This window comes from Lepidochelys kempii, chromosome 6 (assembly GCF_965140285.1).
Source record: "Lepidochelys kempii isolate rLepKem1 chromosome 6, rLepKem1.hap1, whole genome shotgun sequence".
In the NCBI taxonomy this organism is placed as follows: Eukaryota; Metazoa; Chordata; order Testudines; family Cheloniidae; genus Lepidochelys; species Lepidochelys kempii.
In genome coordinates, this window is record NC_136385.1 from 89,400,107 (window position 1) to 89,418,787 (window position 18,681).

At 43.4% G+C, this 18,681-nt stretch overlaps 1 protein-coding gene across 1 annotated transcript in view; it reads left to right on the forward strand.

The window, feature by feature from the left end:
* Nucleotides 1-18,681, forward strand: part of TTC6 (tetratricopeptide repeat domain 6) — a 125,316-nt gene that overhangs the window by 63,135 nt on the left and 43,500 nt on the right. The window contains exons 14-17 of the mRNA XM_073349092.2: nucleotides 2,028-2,203; nucleotides 2,632-2,768; nucleotides 11,478-11,647; nucleotides 13,053-13,173. Of these exons, the coding sequence (XP_073205193.2) occupies nucleotides 2,028-2,203; nucleotides 2,632-2,768; nucleotides 11,478-11,647; nucleotides 13,053-13,173 (604 nt within the window). The remainder of the gene's footprint in view (nucleotides 1-2,027; nucleotides 2,204-2,631; nucleotides 2,769-11,477; nucleotides 11,648-13,052; nucleotides 13,174-18,681) is intronic.

Consider the following 18,681-nt stretch of genomic DNA (forward strand, 5'->3'; position numbering starts at 1 on the left):
ATATAAAGGGAAGGGTAATCACCTTTCTGTGTACAGTGCTATAAAATCCTTCCTGGCCAGAGGCAAAACGCTTTCATCTGTAAAGGGTTAAGAAGCTAAGGTAACCTCTCTGGCACCTGACCCAAAATGAGGGGACAAGATACTTTCAAATCTGGAGGGGGGGGGAAGGTTTTTGTCTGTCTGTGTGATACCTTTGCCGGGAACAGATCAAGGATGCAAGCTCTCCAACTCCTGTAAAGTTAGTAAGTAATCTAGCTAGAAAATGCGTTAGGTTTTCTTTGTTTTTTGGCTTGTAAATTCGCTGTGCTGGAGGTAATGTGTATTCCTGTTTTTGTGTCTTTTTGTAACTTAAGATTTTGCCTAGAGGGATTCTCTGTGTTTTGAATCTGATTACCCTGTAAAGTATTTACCACCCTGATTTTACAGAGGGGATTCTTTTACCTTTTCTTTAAATAAAATTCTTCTTTTAAGAACCCAATTGATTTTTCATCGTTCTTAAGATCCAAGGGTTTGGGTCTGTGTTCACCTGTACCAATTGATGAGGATATTATTATCAAACCTTCCCCAGAAAAGGGGGTGTAGGGCTTGGGGGAATATTTTGGGGGAATAGGACCCCAAGTGGTCCTTTCCCTGTTCTTTGTCTAAAACTCTTGGTGGTGGTAGCGTTTTACCTAATCCAAGGGCAAAGACTTTGTGCCTTGAGGAAGTTTTTAACCTAAGCTGGTAGAAATAAGCTTAGGGGGTCTTTCATGCAGGTCCCCACATCTGTACCCTAGAGTTCAGAGTGAGGGTTCCATGACTGACAGGCCATGACTACTCCTAACCCCTCCCTCCTCCTGGCTCACACCCACCCAGGCACTGTGCAGCTGGAGGGGAGCGAGACAAACCAGGGACACTCCCCCACCTGTGTGCCCCAGGGGTATGGCTTGCTCCGCCCTGACCCACAGCGGCGATGGCTGAACCCTCTGCAGAGTTTCCCTCATGGCTACAGCTGCTTCCTGGAGAAGAAGATAGAAAATTGCAGTAATCGGACTTTTGGTGTCTAGTCAATACTTCTGACTGGAGACTATACAGGTCCCCTTAAAACTGGACTTTCTGGTTCAAAACTAGACACCTAGCAACCCTAGGTGAGATTGTTTTTAATGGAAGATAAAAATTTACAGCAAACAGAAACCTAAGGGATTGCATACAATAAAACCTGCATGAAAAGAATGTTACTTAGGGTGCACTTGAAAGTTAGGAAACAACAAATTTACGGTTGTCCATGCACCCTTAATTTTGTCCCCTTGTATGTTAGTTAAAATGTAATTTTTATGATTAACTCCCTTTTTTTAACTGCTCTACACAGACAAATTCATTTTAGGTTGCAGTTTTCCATGCTTGATGATTGCCTGAAGCAAATTGTTTTTGCAAAGTTCCAGCAAAATTTGTTCAATGTTTTGAGGTGTGCATGTGTGTGTAAACACTGCCGTAAGTTTTTTAATCAGGAATTTGACACAAACATAACTAACTTGTGACTGATATTTTTTGCTCAAACTTGCTTTGTTTTGAGGAATACATTCTAAGGGGAGCTAAGGAAACATGCTGTGTTTGAAATAAATTGGTGTAGTAATTTAAGTTGCTGGAAGTTTTTTGTGCATGCACAGTTTTTTTTTTTTATTTCATCTCTTTGCTCAATCTACAGATTAGAATGTTGTTGAGAAACATCAAAATAGGCCTGTTAGGTTATTTTACTCAGGCTAAAATGGCTTTGAACATTCGGATCACTTTGAAGTGTTTTACGTTAATCTGAGTTTGCAAAGACTTTCAATAACTGAGAAATCTTACACAAGCTATCTGTCGGGAGGACTATGGAGTTAGAGGTCTGAGCACAGAGCTGAAGTTCCAGTACTTTTGCCGTGTATCACCCAGAGTGAAAAAGAATTGGTCATGCTTTACTTTCATGCTTGTGCTATTTTTCTACAGATGGCAGATGAATCGTAAATATTTTGTGCTGCTAAATGTATTTTATATTTTATTGGTTCTAGATGCATATCTGTCAAAGGCTGAAATTTACAGAAATCAAGGCAATAATGCATTGGCCATCATAAATTGCACGTTAGCAGTGAAATGCAACCCTACAGATGATGACATTTATTTTAGGAGAGCTGAGTTGTTGGAAGAGAAACAGGACTTATTGTTGGCAATGGATGATTATGCCAAAGTAGGTTTTCCTTTTTGTAGTGTAACATTATTATAGTAACAACACTGAATTACAAATATTTAGATTTATCTGGCACAAATTTCTGAAAGCTATGTATCCTTTTAAACAAACAAATCATTCAGTGTGATGGAGTTAGTACATATTTTATGTAATTTATCCTGGAGAGTGATTCATAGCTAAATTAAGAGTCAGTTTATAAGATTGCCTAGTTGGTTATGTGTTCCACTTTTACAATTGAAGGGAAAAGAATAGCAAAGGAAATTAAAGGACAAGGAAATTTTTTTAAAAGAATGGAAGATTTTTTAAAAAAATATATAAACTAAAAGTTTATACTCTTTGGTACCTTTTCATTTCAGATTTTTAATTTGTAGGAAAATAAGTATAACTATTATGCAAATATTATGTGCTTCTTAAATTTTTCAATGTAGTGTTTTCAATATAATCCAAAAAGAACAGATGCATTTATGAAACATGGAATACATTTCTTTGAGAAATCAGTTTGGACTATAGCTCTTCAGGATTTTACAGCTGTGATTAAGGAAGACCCCAGCAATGTTGAAGCAAGGTAAATATATAGTCCGTAATTATTATTTGATTTTTAAAATAGCTTTTAAAAATAATATAGTAACATCTCATCTGCAAACACAAATTAAACTACCATCTCTATGCAGGGACTGACAGATCTCTGTCTCTACTCCAGACCTGTCTGTCTATCCAAACTAAAATCTCAGCCTGTCTCACTGACATCTCCTCGTTGATATCTAACAATTAATTTACGCTGAACGTGGCTAAAACAGAGCTCTTAATCCCCCCAAAGGTTGCCAAGCCTCCAGGATTACCCTGGAGTCTCCAGGAATTAAAGACGAATCTTTAAATAAAGATCATGTCATGTTATGAAATCTCCAGGAATTCGTCCAGCCAAAGTTGGAACTCTATTCCCAAGCCTTTTCCGTTACCTTTTTCTTGACCATGGTGGAGAACACCATAATTCTACCTGTTGTTCAGGCCCGTAATCTGGGTGTCATCTTTGACTCCAGCCTCTCTCTAGGTCCTCGCATCCAGGCCAAGTCTAATTCTTGCAGATATTTCAAGTACTTGTATATTGATGATTATACTGTAGGTGTGTGCATGTCCCAGGCACCGGTGGTGGAGAGTTTTCCCTTAGTGGTACATATAGGGGCAGCCCCCCTCACAGCTGAGCTCCTCATTCTCTGAAGTGAGGGTATAAAGCGTGGAGCCAACCCTCTGCTCCTGCAGTTTCTTGTTACCATCCGTGGTTGGTGGTCAGAGCATTTGTGTTCCCTGTTAACAAAAACTTTTAGTCTACTCTGTAATACCTAATGGTACTCCTTTTTGTCACTTGATGCTTTTAAAATTTTTTATTTCATTTCAAAAATGTTTAGTTCTTAGTTTTTTTTCCAGTCAGCAGGGCATCCAGTCCCTACTTGGGATCCGGGGAGCCTGTGCCAAGATCCCTGGGTTTTTAACTTTGCTCAGGCTGCGGAAAGCCTATATCTGTCAGTGACCCTCATTTGCCTTGTCTCAAGTGCTTAGGCAAGGATCGTGTTAGAAATAAGTGCTTTATTTGTTGTGGTTTCAAGGCCAGGACAGAGAAGCTGAGGAAGGAGCATCTCCATTACATCCTCATGAAGGCTGCCCTTAGAATGGTGTTGGAACTTCCTCAGTTGTCCAAAGGCAGTTCTTCGATGACTCCTTCCTGAAGTGCTCCTGCAGCTATGCCCACAGACAGGAGCTGCAGGAGAGTTCTGTCTCCACGACTGTCTTCTTTGAAGTCCAAGACTCAGAGTAGTTCTGGCCTCAAAAACACAACAAGAAGATTGTTCTGGTACTAGTGGTACAGTCTGCCCTTTGGCTTGCTGCTTCCTTGTTCTGGCTCATATAGAAAGACCTGAGCCATCAACCCAGGTGCCCTCCCAGGGACCATTGAGACTAGCTATCTCTCCAGCTGCAATGGAGCAGGCATTTCTGCTCACTGTGGGACAATAGCCATGTTTGTACTGACTACACCAGAGGCTTAGGCCATAGCAGGGACTTATGTCCATTGCTACCACAGTCACCATTGTTTCAGGACAAAATCTGTCATCTGGCACTGGCAAAGCTGCCAAGATGTGGTATTAAAGGTAGTCCTGCCTATCAATGGAGGACATTATGCAGCTGGCTAAAACACTTTGGCAAACCCCTTCCTCCATTCCCCCCGTGGCCAAATGAATGGAATACCAGGTTCTGACCCAGTGGTTTGAACAGTTTTAATTACATCCCACACTTGGCTCTTTGATAGTGGCTGTAGTGAATGAGAAGAACTGGCAGGACCAGGCCAAGGCTGCCCCCAAATACAAAAACACCAGGAAGCTCAACCTTTTTGGTAGTAAAACTCATTTTATGGAAAGTTCACACCTCAATATTGTCTATCACTATGCTCTCTTGTCGAGGTCTGACTTCTCTAACTGGGAGGCAATATCTCAATTTGTGAGCAAGCTGCTGGAAGGTTCCAGAGAACAATTTCAGTCACTCATTTTTGAGGGCCACCTTGTCTCTCAATCAGCTCTTCAGGCTTCTTTGGACATGGCGGATTCTACAGCCAGGGCTATGGCAGTGACTATGTGCTGCTCTTCCTGGTTGGAGTCCTTGGGGATTCCTGTGCAGGTGTCACAGACAATTAAGGACTCCCCTTGAAGGAATGTGCATTGTTCTCACCTAATATAGATGAGGTGTTGCACCCACTAAAGAACTCTCGGACCCATCATAGACCTTTGAAAGCCCAACAAATACCTCAGGAAGATAAGATTCTGTATGGCATCCTTGGCTATGATTATCCCCTCCATAGATCTGGGAGGCTGGCATGCTTCCCTTGACTTACAGCAGGGGTGGCCAACCTGTGGCTCCGGAGCCACATGCGGCTCTTCATAGGTTAATATGCAGCTCCTTGCATAGGCACTAACTCTAGGGCTGGAGCTATAGATGCTAACTTTCCAATGTGCTGGGGAGTGCTCAACCCCACTCCACCCCTTCCCCCAAGCCTGCCATGCTCTCGCTCTTTCCCCCTCCCCACCAGAGCCTCCTGCGCACTGCATAACAGCTGATTGCGGTGGGCAGGAGGCGTGGGGAAGGAGTTTGAGTTTGTCTTAGTAGATGACCATTACCAGATCACTGTCTTACCCTTCAGCCTATCGTCAGCATCGAGGGTCTTTACCAAGTGCATGGCAGTAGTGGCAGACTGTCTTCACGGAAGAGACATCACTGTTATCCTTACCTGGACAACTTGTTGATTTGGGGTCACTTCAGATGCCAGCTGCATGTTATGGTCCATCAAACTCTGTGTCTGTTCAACATTCTGGGCCTGAAATTAAACAGAGAAAAGTTGATATTATTGTCTTTGCAAAGGTAGAATTCACTGGGGAAGTCCTGGATTTGACTTCTGTCAAGGTGTTAGTCTCTTTCTAGATTTCAGACTCTCTGGGACCTCTGAGCATCCTTCAAGGACCATCCTGTGAGGAGTTGCTTCAGGCTCTTAGGTCACACTGGTTCACGTATATGTGTGACCCGCCTCAGAGGACTGCAGGCATGGCTCAAGTCAGTTTATTATCCTCAGATTCACTGTCTAGATAAGCTGGCATGCATTCCTGACAAGGTGTTGTCACCTCAGTGGATGAGCCAAGGGAGTCCCTTTCTCTCCTCTTTTCCCTTCCAAGACTTTGGTAGCAGATGCTTCAGCTTGGAGCAAATCTGGGCATTTATCAGGCTCAAAGTTTATGAGCTGCCCATGAGGCCAGGTTACACATAAGCATACTTGAGTTGCACACAATTTTGCCTGCAAATCAGCAGTTCCTGCCTCACATTCAGGGCAAAACTGTCCAAATGCTCACTGACAACACCACAGTAGTGTATTATGTGAACAAGCCAGGGGGTGCCAGCTCAAACAGCCTTTGTCAGGAAGCGGTAAAATTGTGTAACGTGCATTTGGAGCCCAGACACTCTCAGGGCATCTCGCTTTGCTGGGGGTTCAAAATGGTCTAATGGCTCGTCAGAACAGAACTTTCAGTTTAGACCACAAATCGTTTCTCAACATAAACATTCTAGCTTGGTTGTTCCACACAGGGTTTTTTCTGTTGGTGGATTTGTTTGTGACTTGGCAGAACAGGAAGTGTTCCTGGTTCTATTCCAAAGCAGGTCATAGCCCCGGATCAATATCAGATGCTTCTCTGTTTCCATGGGACAGAAGTCTGCTGTATGCATACCCAGCTCTGATTCTCAGCAGTACCTCTGATTCCCAGGATAATTCTCAAGTTCAAGAAAGATCATGACAGAATGAGCCCTATAACTCCAGCCTGGCCAAGACAGATTTGCTATTCAGAGCTCCACAAACTGCCCACGCAGGAGCCCATGCTATTACTGATAACTGGCCTCATAACACAGAATTGTGTCGGGTGCTGCACTGAAGTCCCAAAGTGCTGCATGTCAGTAGTTGAATGCAGAAGAGGCACATTGCTCTGTGGCAGTCGAGAATATTCTTCACAGCACAAAACCTTCCACAGGAGTTACTTATTGAGTAAGTGGAAGCCTTTCTGCATTTGGATGGCCAGCCTCCATAATGTGTCTCCCCACTTAGACTAATATTTAAACAATACTGGACTGTTTCTTGCAACTTAAGGAGTCAGGTCTAACCATCAGCTCCATATGGATGTGTCTTGCAGCCATTTCAGCGGTCCACCCTTGGACCTTCCACAGATGGTAAGACTTTTTATTCATCATATCATGAGCAGAGTCCTGAAAGATCTACATAGATTTTTCCTATCAAACAGGGACCCAACTCCTTGTAGTGTAGTCTGCCCTATGGATTCTCTTTTCAAGCCTTTAATATCATGTTCACTTCTACAACTGTTAGTGAAGGTAGCTTTCTTAGTGTTTTAGGAGGGTGGGAGAACTAAGTACATTGGTCACTGATCCACTCTACACAGTTTTCTACAAGCAAACTCCAGCTTAGACCACACCCTAAATTTCTCTCAAAAGTGGTATCTGATTTCCATCTGAATCAATCTATACACCTGTCAGTTTTCTTCCCAAAGCCACATACACACAAGTTCAAGTGAAGGCTCCACTCTTTGCATGTTTGTCGAGCTCTTGTTTTTTACCTCAGTGGGACAAAGCTCTTTTGAGTTTCTTCCCAGCTCTTTATTTTTTAGGCAGATTGTATGAAAGGTCAGTCAACCACAATGCACAGACTCTCAAAATGGATCACCAGCTGTATTTCAGAATGTTATGCTGTCAAAGTGGTCACGCCTACTGACAGACTCACAGCACACTTAACCAGACAGCATTTGGCCTCGGCAGTGTTTGTGGCACATGTTCCAATTATGGACGTCTGCAAAGCGGTGATGTGGTCTTCCATTCATACATTTACCAGACATCATTCACTGCCACTGCATCAAAGGAAGATTCAAGTATAGGGAAAGCAATCCTACATTCCCTTCTGTGACGAGACTCCCAGTCCTGCCACCTGGGATAACAGCTTGGGTGTCAATTACAGTATAATGGACATACGCGAGCACTTGAAGAAAAAATGATTACTCATCCTCTTGTACCTGTTGTTCTTAAAGATGCGTTGCATATCTCCATTATATGACCTACCTTTCTTTCCCAATGCATTGAAGTCTACTAGGGCTGTCGATCAATCGCAGTTAACTCACGTGTTTAACTCAAAAAAATTAATCGCGATTAATCACAGTTTTAATTGCACTGTTAAACAATAGAAGACCAATTGAAATTTATTAAATATTTTGGATGTTTTTCTACGTTTCATATGTATTGTATTCTGTTGTAATTGAATTCAAAGTGTATATTTTTGTAAACAAAAGAAATAGTATTTTTCAATTCACCTCATACAAGTACTGTAGTGCAATTTCTTTGTCATGAAAGTGCAACTTACAAATGTAGATTTTTTTTGTTACATAACTGCACTCAAAAACATAACAATGTAAAACTTCAGAGCCTACAAGTCCACTCAGTCCTACTTCTTGTTCAGCCAGTCACTAAAACAAGTTTGTTTACATTTACAGGAGATAATGCTGCCCTTTTATCATTTACAATGTCACTACAAAGTGAGAAGAAGAATTTGCATGGAACTTTTGTAGGCAGCATTGCAAGGTATTTACGTGCCAGATATGCTAAACATTCGTATGCTAAACATTCGTATGTCCCTTCATGCTTCAGCCGCCATTCCAGAGGTCATGCTTTCATGCTGATGATGCTCGTTAAAAAAATGCATTAATTAAATTTGTGACTGAACTCCTTGGGGGAGAATTACATGTCCCCTGTTTTGTTTTACCCACATTCTGCCATATATTTCATGTTATAGCAGTCTTGGATGCTGACCCAGCACATGTTGTTCATTTTAAGAACACTTCCACTGCACATTTGACAAAACACAAAGAAGGTACCAATGTGAGATTTCTAAAGATAGTTCCAGCACTCCACCCAAAGTTTAAGAATCTGAAGTGCCTTCCAAAATCTGAGCGGGATGAGGTGTGGAGCATGCTTTCAGAAGTCTTAAAAGAGCAACATTCTGATGCGGAAACTACAGAATCCGAACCACCAAAAAAGAAAATCAACCTTCTGCTGGTGGCATCTGACTCAGATGATGAAAATGAACATGCGTTGGTCTGCTCTGCTTTCGTTATCTAGCAGAACCCGTCATCAGCATAGGCACACATCCTCTGGAATGGTGGTTGAACCATGAAGGGACGTATGAATCTCTAGTGCATCTGGCACATAAGTATCTTGCAATGCCGGTTACAACAGTGCCCTGTGAACGCCTGTTCTCACTTTCAGGTGACATTGTAAACAAGAAGCGGGCAGCATTATGTCCTGCAAATGTAACCAAACTTCAGCGATCGGCTGAAGCAGGACTGGGTGGACTTGTAAGCTCTAAAGTTTTACAGTGTTTTATTTTTGAATGCAGTTTTTTTTGTATGTAATTCTACATTTGTAAGTTCAACTTTCACGATAAAGATATTGCACTAAAGTACTTGTATTAGGTAAATTGAAATATAATATTTGTTTTGTTTTTTACAGTGCAAATATTTGTAATCACAAATGTAAAGTGAGACTGTAAACTCTTTGGGGCAGGGACTGTTTTTTGTTTCATGTTTGTACAGTATTTTGCACAGTGCGGTCCTGGTCCATGACTGTGGCTCCTAGGTGTTACAGTAATATAAATAATAATATAAGATTGACAAATATGCATTAAATAATAAAAATAATTTAGTTTCCGAAGAGATTTGTCATAGAAGTTGAAAAGTAAGTCTTCTAGGATAAGATATTCCTTAGGGAGTTTCAGAATGCCGTGTTAGTCTGTATTCGCAAAAAGAAAAGGAGTACTTGTGGCACCTTAGAGACTAACCAATTTATTTGAGCATGAGCTTTCGTGAGCTACAGCTCACTTCATCCGATGATGATTACTTCATCTGATGAAGTGAGCTGTAGCTCACGAAAGCTGATGCTCAAATAAATTGGTTAGTCTCTAAGGTGCCACAAGTACTCCTTTCCTTAGGGAGTATTTCCATTGGTTTGATGGACTTTGGATCCCGATTCAGCAAAGCACATAAGCATCTGCTTAAATCCATTTGAAGAGGTAACTACAGAGTTAGCTGGATTTAACCACATGCTAAAGTGATGAATGGGGATAGATTTAAACACCTGATTAAAGTTAAGGATGTACTTTCATCTTAGTTGGGTACCTAATTCCCTCAGGTTACCTTGAAAATTCCAGCGTTAGTGCTTTTGCTGAATTAAGGTCTTAGTTCTTTAGTATTTCTTTTTATGGAGCATCAAAATCCAAATTAATTTTTCTTTGTTTCTAAGTTGTAGTGGTGGTTTGAGTTTTGTGGATTAAGCAATGTTTTTGAAAATATAGAGTTTGCTCTCTCTCTTAGGTATCAATCACACTCTGGAACAGACTCTCCACAGTGGACATATGCTGACAAGAAATGTCTAGTAGAGAACTCTCCACCTGCAGAGGGGAGCTCTCCAGTGGTGGAAGGGGCATAGCTGCTTCCTGCACCAGCCACTCCGCATCCCCCAGCATAGGGGACATGGTAGAGCAGAGATCCCCTACACTCAATACTCCTCTGGCGTATGGTCACTGAGAGACCTTATGCCAGTGATGTAAGTTACAGTTGCTCCTCAGCAACTCTAACTTACACTGGAGTAAGACTGTGCAGCACCAAGAACTACAAGATCCCTGAAGTCTGCCTTCTCCCCCCCACCCCCCCAAAGTTCAAGAGGCAGATGAGAATTTAGCCCTATGGCTAGTCCCATTGACTTCAGTGGGACAACTCACTGTATGTACGTAAAGTAAAATACATGGTTAAATCTTTAAAGGAACACAGTCTTAATTTGTGCATCTTTTTAATAGGTCAGGGTTAATACATATTTTAAGTGACCTTTCTGAATAGAAGTAAAGTACTTTTATTATGTTTTATGGAATGCAGCATACGTCCCACTGGATGACATAGCAATGGAAAACTTCCCAGAAAGAATCTTAACTGCATGGCTTTCCAGTCAGCTCTGTTTCATCTGAGCCTGCAGTTTACTTAAGTATGTTGCTAGTTAATTGAAGTTAAGGTAGTAATACTGTGAAATTAAGAGGCATAGATGGGTCCCAATTCTGTAAACTGAATTACCTGAAGGAAATATTGAATGACAATAAATGTTTATAGGCAGTTTTAGTGGTAGTAAGCAGAGCTCCATTTCTTTTCTTTTAAAAGAGTGTACTAAGTCTGTATGAGTCTGATCCTGCAAAGTGCTCTGCATAAGTGTTCAGTTGCACTCACACAGAGCCCCACTCGGGTCTGTGAAGCTCCATGCAGGTGCACGGGTCCATTATGCAGAGCCCCATCAACTTCAGTGGGGCTTTGTGCTGGTGCATGCAGTAGACTGCCCATATGAATCCATATGGAGGATTTGAACCTCTGAGTTGTTTTGTGACTGCTGATTTAAACAAAAAAGAAAGAAAGAACTTCTGACAAAAGAAATAAAACTCTTACTACCACTAAAACTACCATTAACATTTATTCTATCCTTTGACATTTTTTTCAGATAATTACTTTAAGATATACAGCAAAGAAACAAATTAAGTACTATTAATGCTAAGCTGATCCAAATATTCAAATTTTAGATAGCATCCTATGGCTTCATTCTGTAAATATAATTTTTGTATGGAAAACTGTAAATAAAGAGATTATTTTTTCTGTACTAGGATATATCGAGGAAGAACATATACTAAACGACAGCAGTATAAAAATGCAGTGGAAGACTTTTCTGCTGCAGTTCATCTAGACCCTTTTAATTGGTTAGCATTCTATTGCAGAGGTTGCATACTGCGAAAGATTGATCCAAAGAGAGCGCTGCAGGACTTCAGTGTTTCTGGTATTACTGTTTTTTAATTTTATGTTGATGAATGTCAATGCATTGTTGACTTTTTACAAAACATTCTCCATCAGTTACCAGACCACAGTCTGAGATATCACAGTTATTTCCTAGTGTCAGTACTGAAAGGGAGAGAAGTAAATAGCAGAGTTGCTCAGAGTTCTGCACTGGTACCAGTCCTGTTCAACATATTCAAAAATGAGTTGGAAAAGTGGGTGAACAGTGAAGTGGCAAAATTTGCAGATGATACAAAATTAGTCAAAATAGTTAAGTCCAAAGCTGACTGCAAAGATTTACAAAGGCATCTCACAAAACTGGATGACTGGGCAAGAAAATGGCACATGAAATTCACTGTTGAATATGGAAAAAATAATCGCAACTAAACATACAAAATGACGGGGTCTAAATTTAGCCATTACCACTCAAGAAAGATCTTGGAACCATCATGGATAGTTCTCTGAAAATATCTACTCAATGTGAAGTCGCAGTCAAAAAATGCTAATAGAATGTTAGGAACCATTAGGAAAGGGATTGATAAAAAGACAGAAAACATCATACTGCCGCTATGTAAATCCCTGGTATGCCCACACCTTGAATACTATGTGCAGTTCTGGTTGCCCCATCTCGAAAAAATACCTTAGAATTGGAAAAAGTACCGAGAAGGGCAACAAAAATGATTAGGGGTATGGAACTGCTTCAGCGATGACTAGAGGGGTGATATTACAGAGATTTATATAATCTTGAATGGTATGGAGAAAGAATAGGGAAGTGTTATTTATTCCTTCACATAAAGAACTAGGGGTCACCTGATGAAATTAACAGCAGCAGGTTTAAAACAAACGTAAAGTAGTACATCTTCATACAATGCATAGTCAACCTGTGCAACTTATTGCCAGGGGTTGTTGTGAAGGCCAAAAGTATAACTGGGTTCAAAAAAGAATGAGAAAAGTTCCTGGAGGATAGGTCAATCAATGGCTGTTAGCCAAGATGGGCAGGGATGCTGTAGTCACTCCGCACTTTGTGATGACTTTGTCCTTTTTAATTTGTATTAATTTAGTGTTAGTATTGGATGTTGGCTGTAAGCCATTTTCAGTTATTTCCCACTGTTTCCAAATTCCCCCTTTGTTTTATTTTAATCATTTGAGAGTAGAAGTAGTAAAGTATAATTATATACTTGTATGTACATGCTCCATTTTATACATACCATTTTTCATGTTACATAAACTAGTTTCTTTGCATGGTAGTCCCATCAGTTAGTTTATACTTCACTTTATATTCACTTCACTGATATTAAGTATAACAGTAAGAAAGCTAGAATAAAATATGCAGATAAGCTATATAATAAACTACAATTTAAATGTGAATATCAAAAAGTTACAATTAAAATATATTCTTTTTTCCTCAGTGCTCCTCAATGACTCTTATGAAAATCTCAGTTCTTTCATTCACCGTGGGATCTTATACACAGAACAGTGTCAGTGGTCACTAGCAATCTGTGACTTTGAAAGTGCTCTAGCTCTGGACAGGTGATTGGACTTTTAATATAGATTGTGTACACTTTGAATTAGCTAAGGCGGAAAGTTATGTTCATTTCTCTCAATCTATGTCTGTCATCTAAGTACTGCTATGGCCCCCATCAGTGTAGACTTACAAACATTTATGAATTTATCCTTTATGAAACAGGAAAGCATTATTATTATTCCTATGTTAGAGATTGGGAACTGAGCAGTAGAGAGATTGAGTGGGATTTTCAAAAGCGTCTAAGTGCCTTAAGGGAACCTTTTGAAAATTCCGCCCTCATTGACTTGCCAGAGATCACATGAGAATTCTGTGCCACAGCTGGAAATGAATAGGGTCTCCTACATCTCAGTGCAGTGCCTTAAGCACAATACACCTCTATCCTGATATAACGCGATCCAATATAATATGAATTCAGATATAACGCAGTAAAGCATTTCCCCTCCTCCCCTTCCCAGGCTTGTGCAAGCCTAGCAGGGAGGGGGGAGAAGCAGAGTGGCGGCGGTGAGCTCAGGGGGGGAGGCAGTGGAGCGGAGGTGAGCTGGGGCGGGGGGGGGTCGCAGGGAGGGCCACAGCAAGTAACCTGGGGGTGGGGGGCGGTGGGAGCAGAGGAACTGCTCCGCACCCCAGCTCACCTTTGCTCCGCCCCCTCCCCCGAGCATGCCGCCACTCCGCTTCTCCCTCCCTCCCTCCCTCCCAGGCTTGCCGCACCAAACAGCTGAGTCGTGGCAAGCCTGGGAGGGAGGGAGGGAGAAGCGGAGCAGTGGCAGTGTGCTCAGGGGAGGAGGCGGAGCGGAAGTGAGCTGGGGTGAGGTAGGGAGCTGCCGGTGGGTGCTCTGCACCGGCCAATTTTTCTCCGTGGGTGCTCCACGGTTGGAGCACCCATGGAGTTGGTGCCTATGGAGGCAGCGTGTCTGGCTCAGACATGCTGCTGTAAGCGGCGTGTTAAGGGCTGGGGCCGGGGGGGGGGGTTGGATAAGGGGCAGAGGGTCTTGGAGGGCGGTCAGGGGACAGGGTGGGTTGGATGGGTCGGGGGTTCTGAGGGGTCAGTCAGGGGGTGGGAAGTAGGTGGGGGTCGGATGGGGCGGGGCCAGGCTGTTTGGGGAGGCACAGCCTCCCCTACCCGGCCCTCCATAGAAAGTTCGATATAACGCGGTTTCACATATAATGCGGAAAGATTTTTTGGCTCCCGAGGACCGCATTATATCGGGGTATAGGTGTATTATCCTTCCTCTTATTTGTTGGAAAACTATAAGTATTTTTGCAGCCCACCATCTCCCACAATTGTGGACATCTGAGCTGTTCACCTCTGTCGGCAGCTTCGCAGAGACAGATCAATGTTTTGGCTCCACATCCCTCTGCTCCTGCTTGCTGCCAGATTCTCTGGGTCCATGCCAACAGACAGTGGCAGTTTGTTGCTTCTGCTCTTACTTTGCAATTTGAACTGTTTCTGCCCAGCTTTTGGGCAGTGATGACAGCATTCTCCCTCTCCAACATTCCTTCCCTCCCTGGGGCAATTAACTCTTCAGGGATTTAACCCTCTCTGAGCCTCCGCTTCAGTGTCTCACTGCTGGCTCCTCTGTCCCTTGCAGGTGTGGTGAGTAGCCAAGAAAGCATAGGGTTAAATCCAAACAGTGCTCTGTTTGTGAGGCAGGCTCTAGGATGAGTGGTGCCCACCCTACACCTGGCCTTCTGTCCCTATCTCTGTTAGGATTCAGGGCTACGAGTCAGACAGACAGGGTCCCCAACTCATCAGGCAGCCCTGACTCCACTGCAGGAAAATGGACCAGGAACCCCAGTGCAGAGTAGGGAGAAGCTCTAAAAGGAAGGAGGACCCAGACCATTCGACAAAGGGGGTAAGTCCCAAGGGACCACTGCAGAACAAAGAGGGGAGTCTATGGGTCCACAGATGCCCCCAAGTCTTAAAGTGGGTCCCAAGCATCTTGAGGAAAGAAGCAGGCCTTCTAGTCAGCCTCACTCCCTCCCAAGATGACCTGGAAGGCCCTGACTGAGGAGTTTTCCCCTCCCAGGGGGTTGGACACAGTGGGGAGGATTCTGAGACTGACTTCTTGAAAGGGCTCCAGGCACTAAGGAAGGCAAACAGCAAAAGGCCTCATCAGAGCTGCAGCAGGGCTTTGTAGCAGAGCGAAGACTCACTGGTGCGGCACCTCCTGCTGGTTGTTTGGGAATTAGCTCATCCAGCATGTGAAGCGCCTCTTGGTGGCTGGTGTCTCGCCCTTTCAGGCCTCCTGGACCCCGGTGCCCCTTTCCTCAGGGTTCTGCCCCCCCCAGCAGTCCCCATGCTCTGGGTCTCCCCTACCAGGGGATCCCCCAACCCTCTGCACCTACCCTGCCTCAGTGGCTACTGCCAGTCATCATCTATTGTAGCCCCCCTTATTGGGGCAAACTGCAGTCTGTAATGGCCACCCATCATCGGTAAGGGGGTTGCACCAGCTGCCTCTGCCTATTCCTGGGCTGCACCTCCCAGTCGCAGTACCTGTGTAGGCCTTTATCAAAGCCTCAGCCTGGGGAGTTGCCAGGCTGGAGCTGAGCTGAACTCCGCTCCGCTCCCAGGCAGCTAGGTCCTTCTCTTTCCATGACTAGAGAGAGACTAACCCAGCTCCTCGCTGAGCCCATATAACAGGGCCAAGTATGGCCTGATCGGGACGTGGCCCCAGCTGTGGCTGCTTCCCCAATCAGCCTAGCCTTTTTCTACCAGAGTGGGGTAACTGCCTTGCTACAGGCTTCTACAATCCCAAAGTGTGCAAAAAAGTTTAAAAAAAAATTTAAAAGGAACAAAAGGGAAAGAAAAAGCACAAAAAGTCAGGAAGTATGAGTCCTGTCTCCTCTTCCTCCTTATTCTCCACCACAGAGGGTAAGCTGTCTGGCTCTGAATTGAAACAGGATGGCGGGGGGGGGGAATGCAGGAAAGATTCCCCCCCGCCCCAAGAAATGTCAAACTATATGCAACCAGATTGTTTCCAGGATTCACATGCAACCTGGATAAGCCTGAGTAAGTTTCTCCCCTCAAAATTTCCCCCTGAGTCAGCAATACTCCTTCACTCCTTCTTCAGGGAAGTGATTAGTGATGAATGGAACAAGCCTGTTAAGAAATTAACAAGAGTGACCTCAGGCTATATAACATTCAAGAACCAAAAGGCTCTGTTGCTAGTTACCAAAGGTGGATGCCACTGTAGCATCCTTCACCAGGGATATGGTTATTCCCTCAGAGGAGGAGATCTGCTCTAAGGACTCCATGGCTAGAAAGATGGAGCCTACTCTCAGAAAGCCTCTTCCACCACTTTCTAAGCATCCCTTGCAGTTATATACACTGGGTTCTACTATATCTTTTTCGTGGTGCAGAAATGCATGGGATGGGGGCGGGGGTAGGGAAGTAGTATCAGAGCTATTGCTGACCTCAAAAGGCTTAATTAGTGGATGAAGAAAATGAAGTTTCAGATAGAGGCACTGGCCTCTGTGGTGTCATCCCTGTCTCAGTGGGATTTCTTGACTTCGGTAGATCTAACAGATGCATATCTCCATCAGATCATGTCACTGCATACTTCTGAGGTTTGCTTATGTTAAAAAATGTTGCGAGTACTGAACACTTCCGTTCAGCCTATCCTGGGCTCCGCCAGTTTTTTTATGAAAGATGTTTGCAGTGATAGTAGCCAGACTCAGGTGGTAGACCCACCTGTACCCTTTCCTGGATGACATTCTGTTCTGAGCTCCGTTGCAATTAGCAGCACAACTTGTCACATGTTGGAAGTTGAATCTCCTCCTGGAAAATGGCTTCATCATCAGTACCAAGAAAAGCTCCCTAGTTTCATTCACCAGAGTAACCCATCTGGGGATGGAAATAGACACCTTGGTAGCAAGATCTACCCATCATTAGAAAGATTTCAGAAAACCTAGGATTTTATCATCTTGCTCCAGAGCTGTAGGGGACCTACCATAGCATTATGACTCCAATTGCTAGGTCTCCGGGTGTCATGCACAGGAATCATTCAGATCAGGCAATGCAGAAAGGCAGAGTCCAAGTACCAACTAGCAGACAATGGCTTGTTGCTCAGACAAGGCTAGAAAGGAAGCAGGAAGTTTATATATGGTCACCAACCAATCCGGGTCAAGATCATGTGGCCAGTCAGGAAGCAGGTTACAGAATCCTGATAGCTGGCCCACCTAAGTCTGTGAATTCCCTGATAATTGGATGAGTTGGCAGGGCACAACAGCCAAGACTGCTTCCCCAGTGGATCTAGGTTCAGGACCAGGGTTTGAGACCACATCCTGCACCACATAGTAGGCATCCTGTTCAACAGGATTAAGATGGACATCATTGTGTGCTTTGAAAAAAGTGAACTGGGTATAAACATGTATTAGTTATAGTTGATTACGCCATCTGCTATCCCAAAGAAATCCCACTGCATACCCCCAATGCAAAGACTATTGCAGTGGAACTGCTAATTGTCTTTGCCAAAGAAGGGATATTTAAGAAGATCCTCATTGATCAAGGCACCAACTTTACATCTCATCTGCAGAAGGAGGTGTGTGGTCTCCTAAAAATAAAGATTATGTACCTCTGATTATCATCCGCAAGTGCTGGTTGAACGATTCAGCTAGATCCTGAAAAGGATGTTAAAGAAGTTTATTGCTCAGGATCCCCTATTATTTGATGTTTGAGAAGTTCCACAGTCATCTACTGGGTTCTTCCCATTTGAACTCTTATATGGGAGACAACCCCTGGGAATTCTTTACCTGGTGCATGAGATATGGGAGGAGCAGCCTCCTAGCATGGAGAATATTCTATAGTACATTCTGGGAGAGGCCTGAAACCCTTTGGACCTTTGCCAAAGAAAACTTACGCAGTGCTCAATGGACCCAGGAACAAGCCTATAACAAAGGAATGCATATTTAAGCTGGGTGATTGGGTACTTCTACTCCTGAATGAAGAGTCCAAGTTACTTGCTAAATGGCAAGGGCCATATGAAGTAGTCCACCAAATTGGGCCAGTTAACTACTAAATCAGGCAGCCTGATAAGAGGAACCTAACCCAGGTCTACCGTATTAACCTTCTGAAAACATGGAAGGAGAGGGAGAGCTCTTTATCACTCTTTATCCCCATGAGCCTGAGCTGGGGCCTCAAGTGATCCACCTCACTGATCCCAGACCCTATGTAGATGGGGGAACACCTCTGCCTGGAACAGAGGGTACAGGTAAGAAGCCTAGTAAAATCTTAACAGTGTTCATCTTCCAGCTGGGGCGGACTCATTTCATGCAACACCATATCCAGACAGAGCCTGGGAGAACCCATGGCTGCTCTCCCCAGAAATTCATGAGGCTGTGTGGCAAAAGGTCCAAGCAATGTTGGAACCAGAGATCACTGAAGAATCCCTCAGCAGCTATACCAAAGCTTGATGGCTGGACAGCATTATCTGGTTTTGTATAGACTTTAGAAAGGTCAGTTCTGTCTCCAAATTTGATGCCTATCCCATGCTCTGAGTTGATGAAATAATACA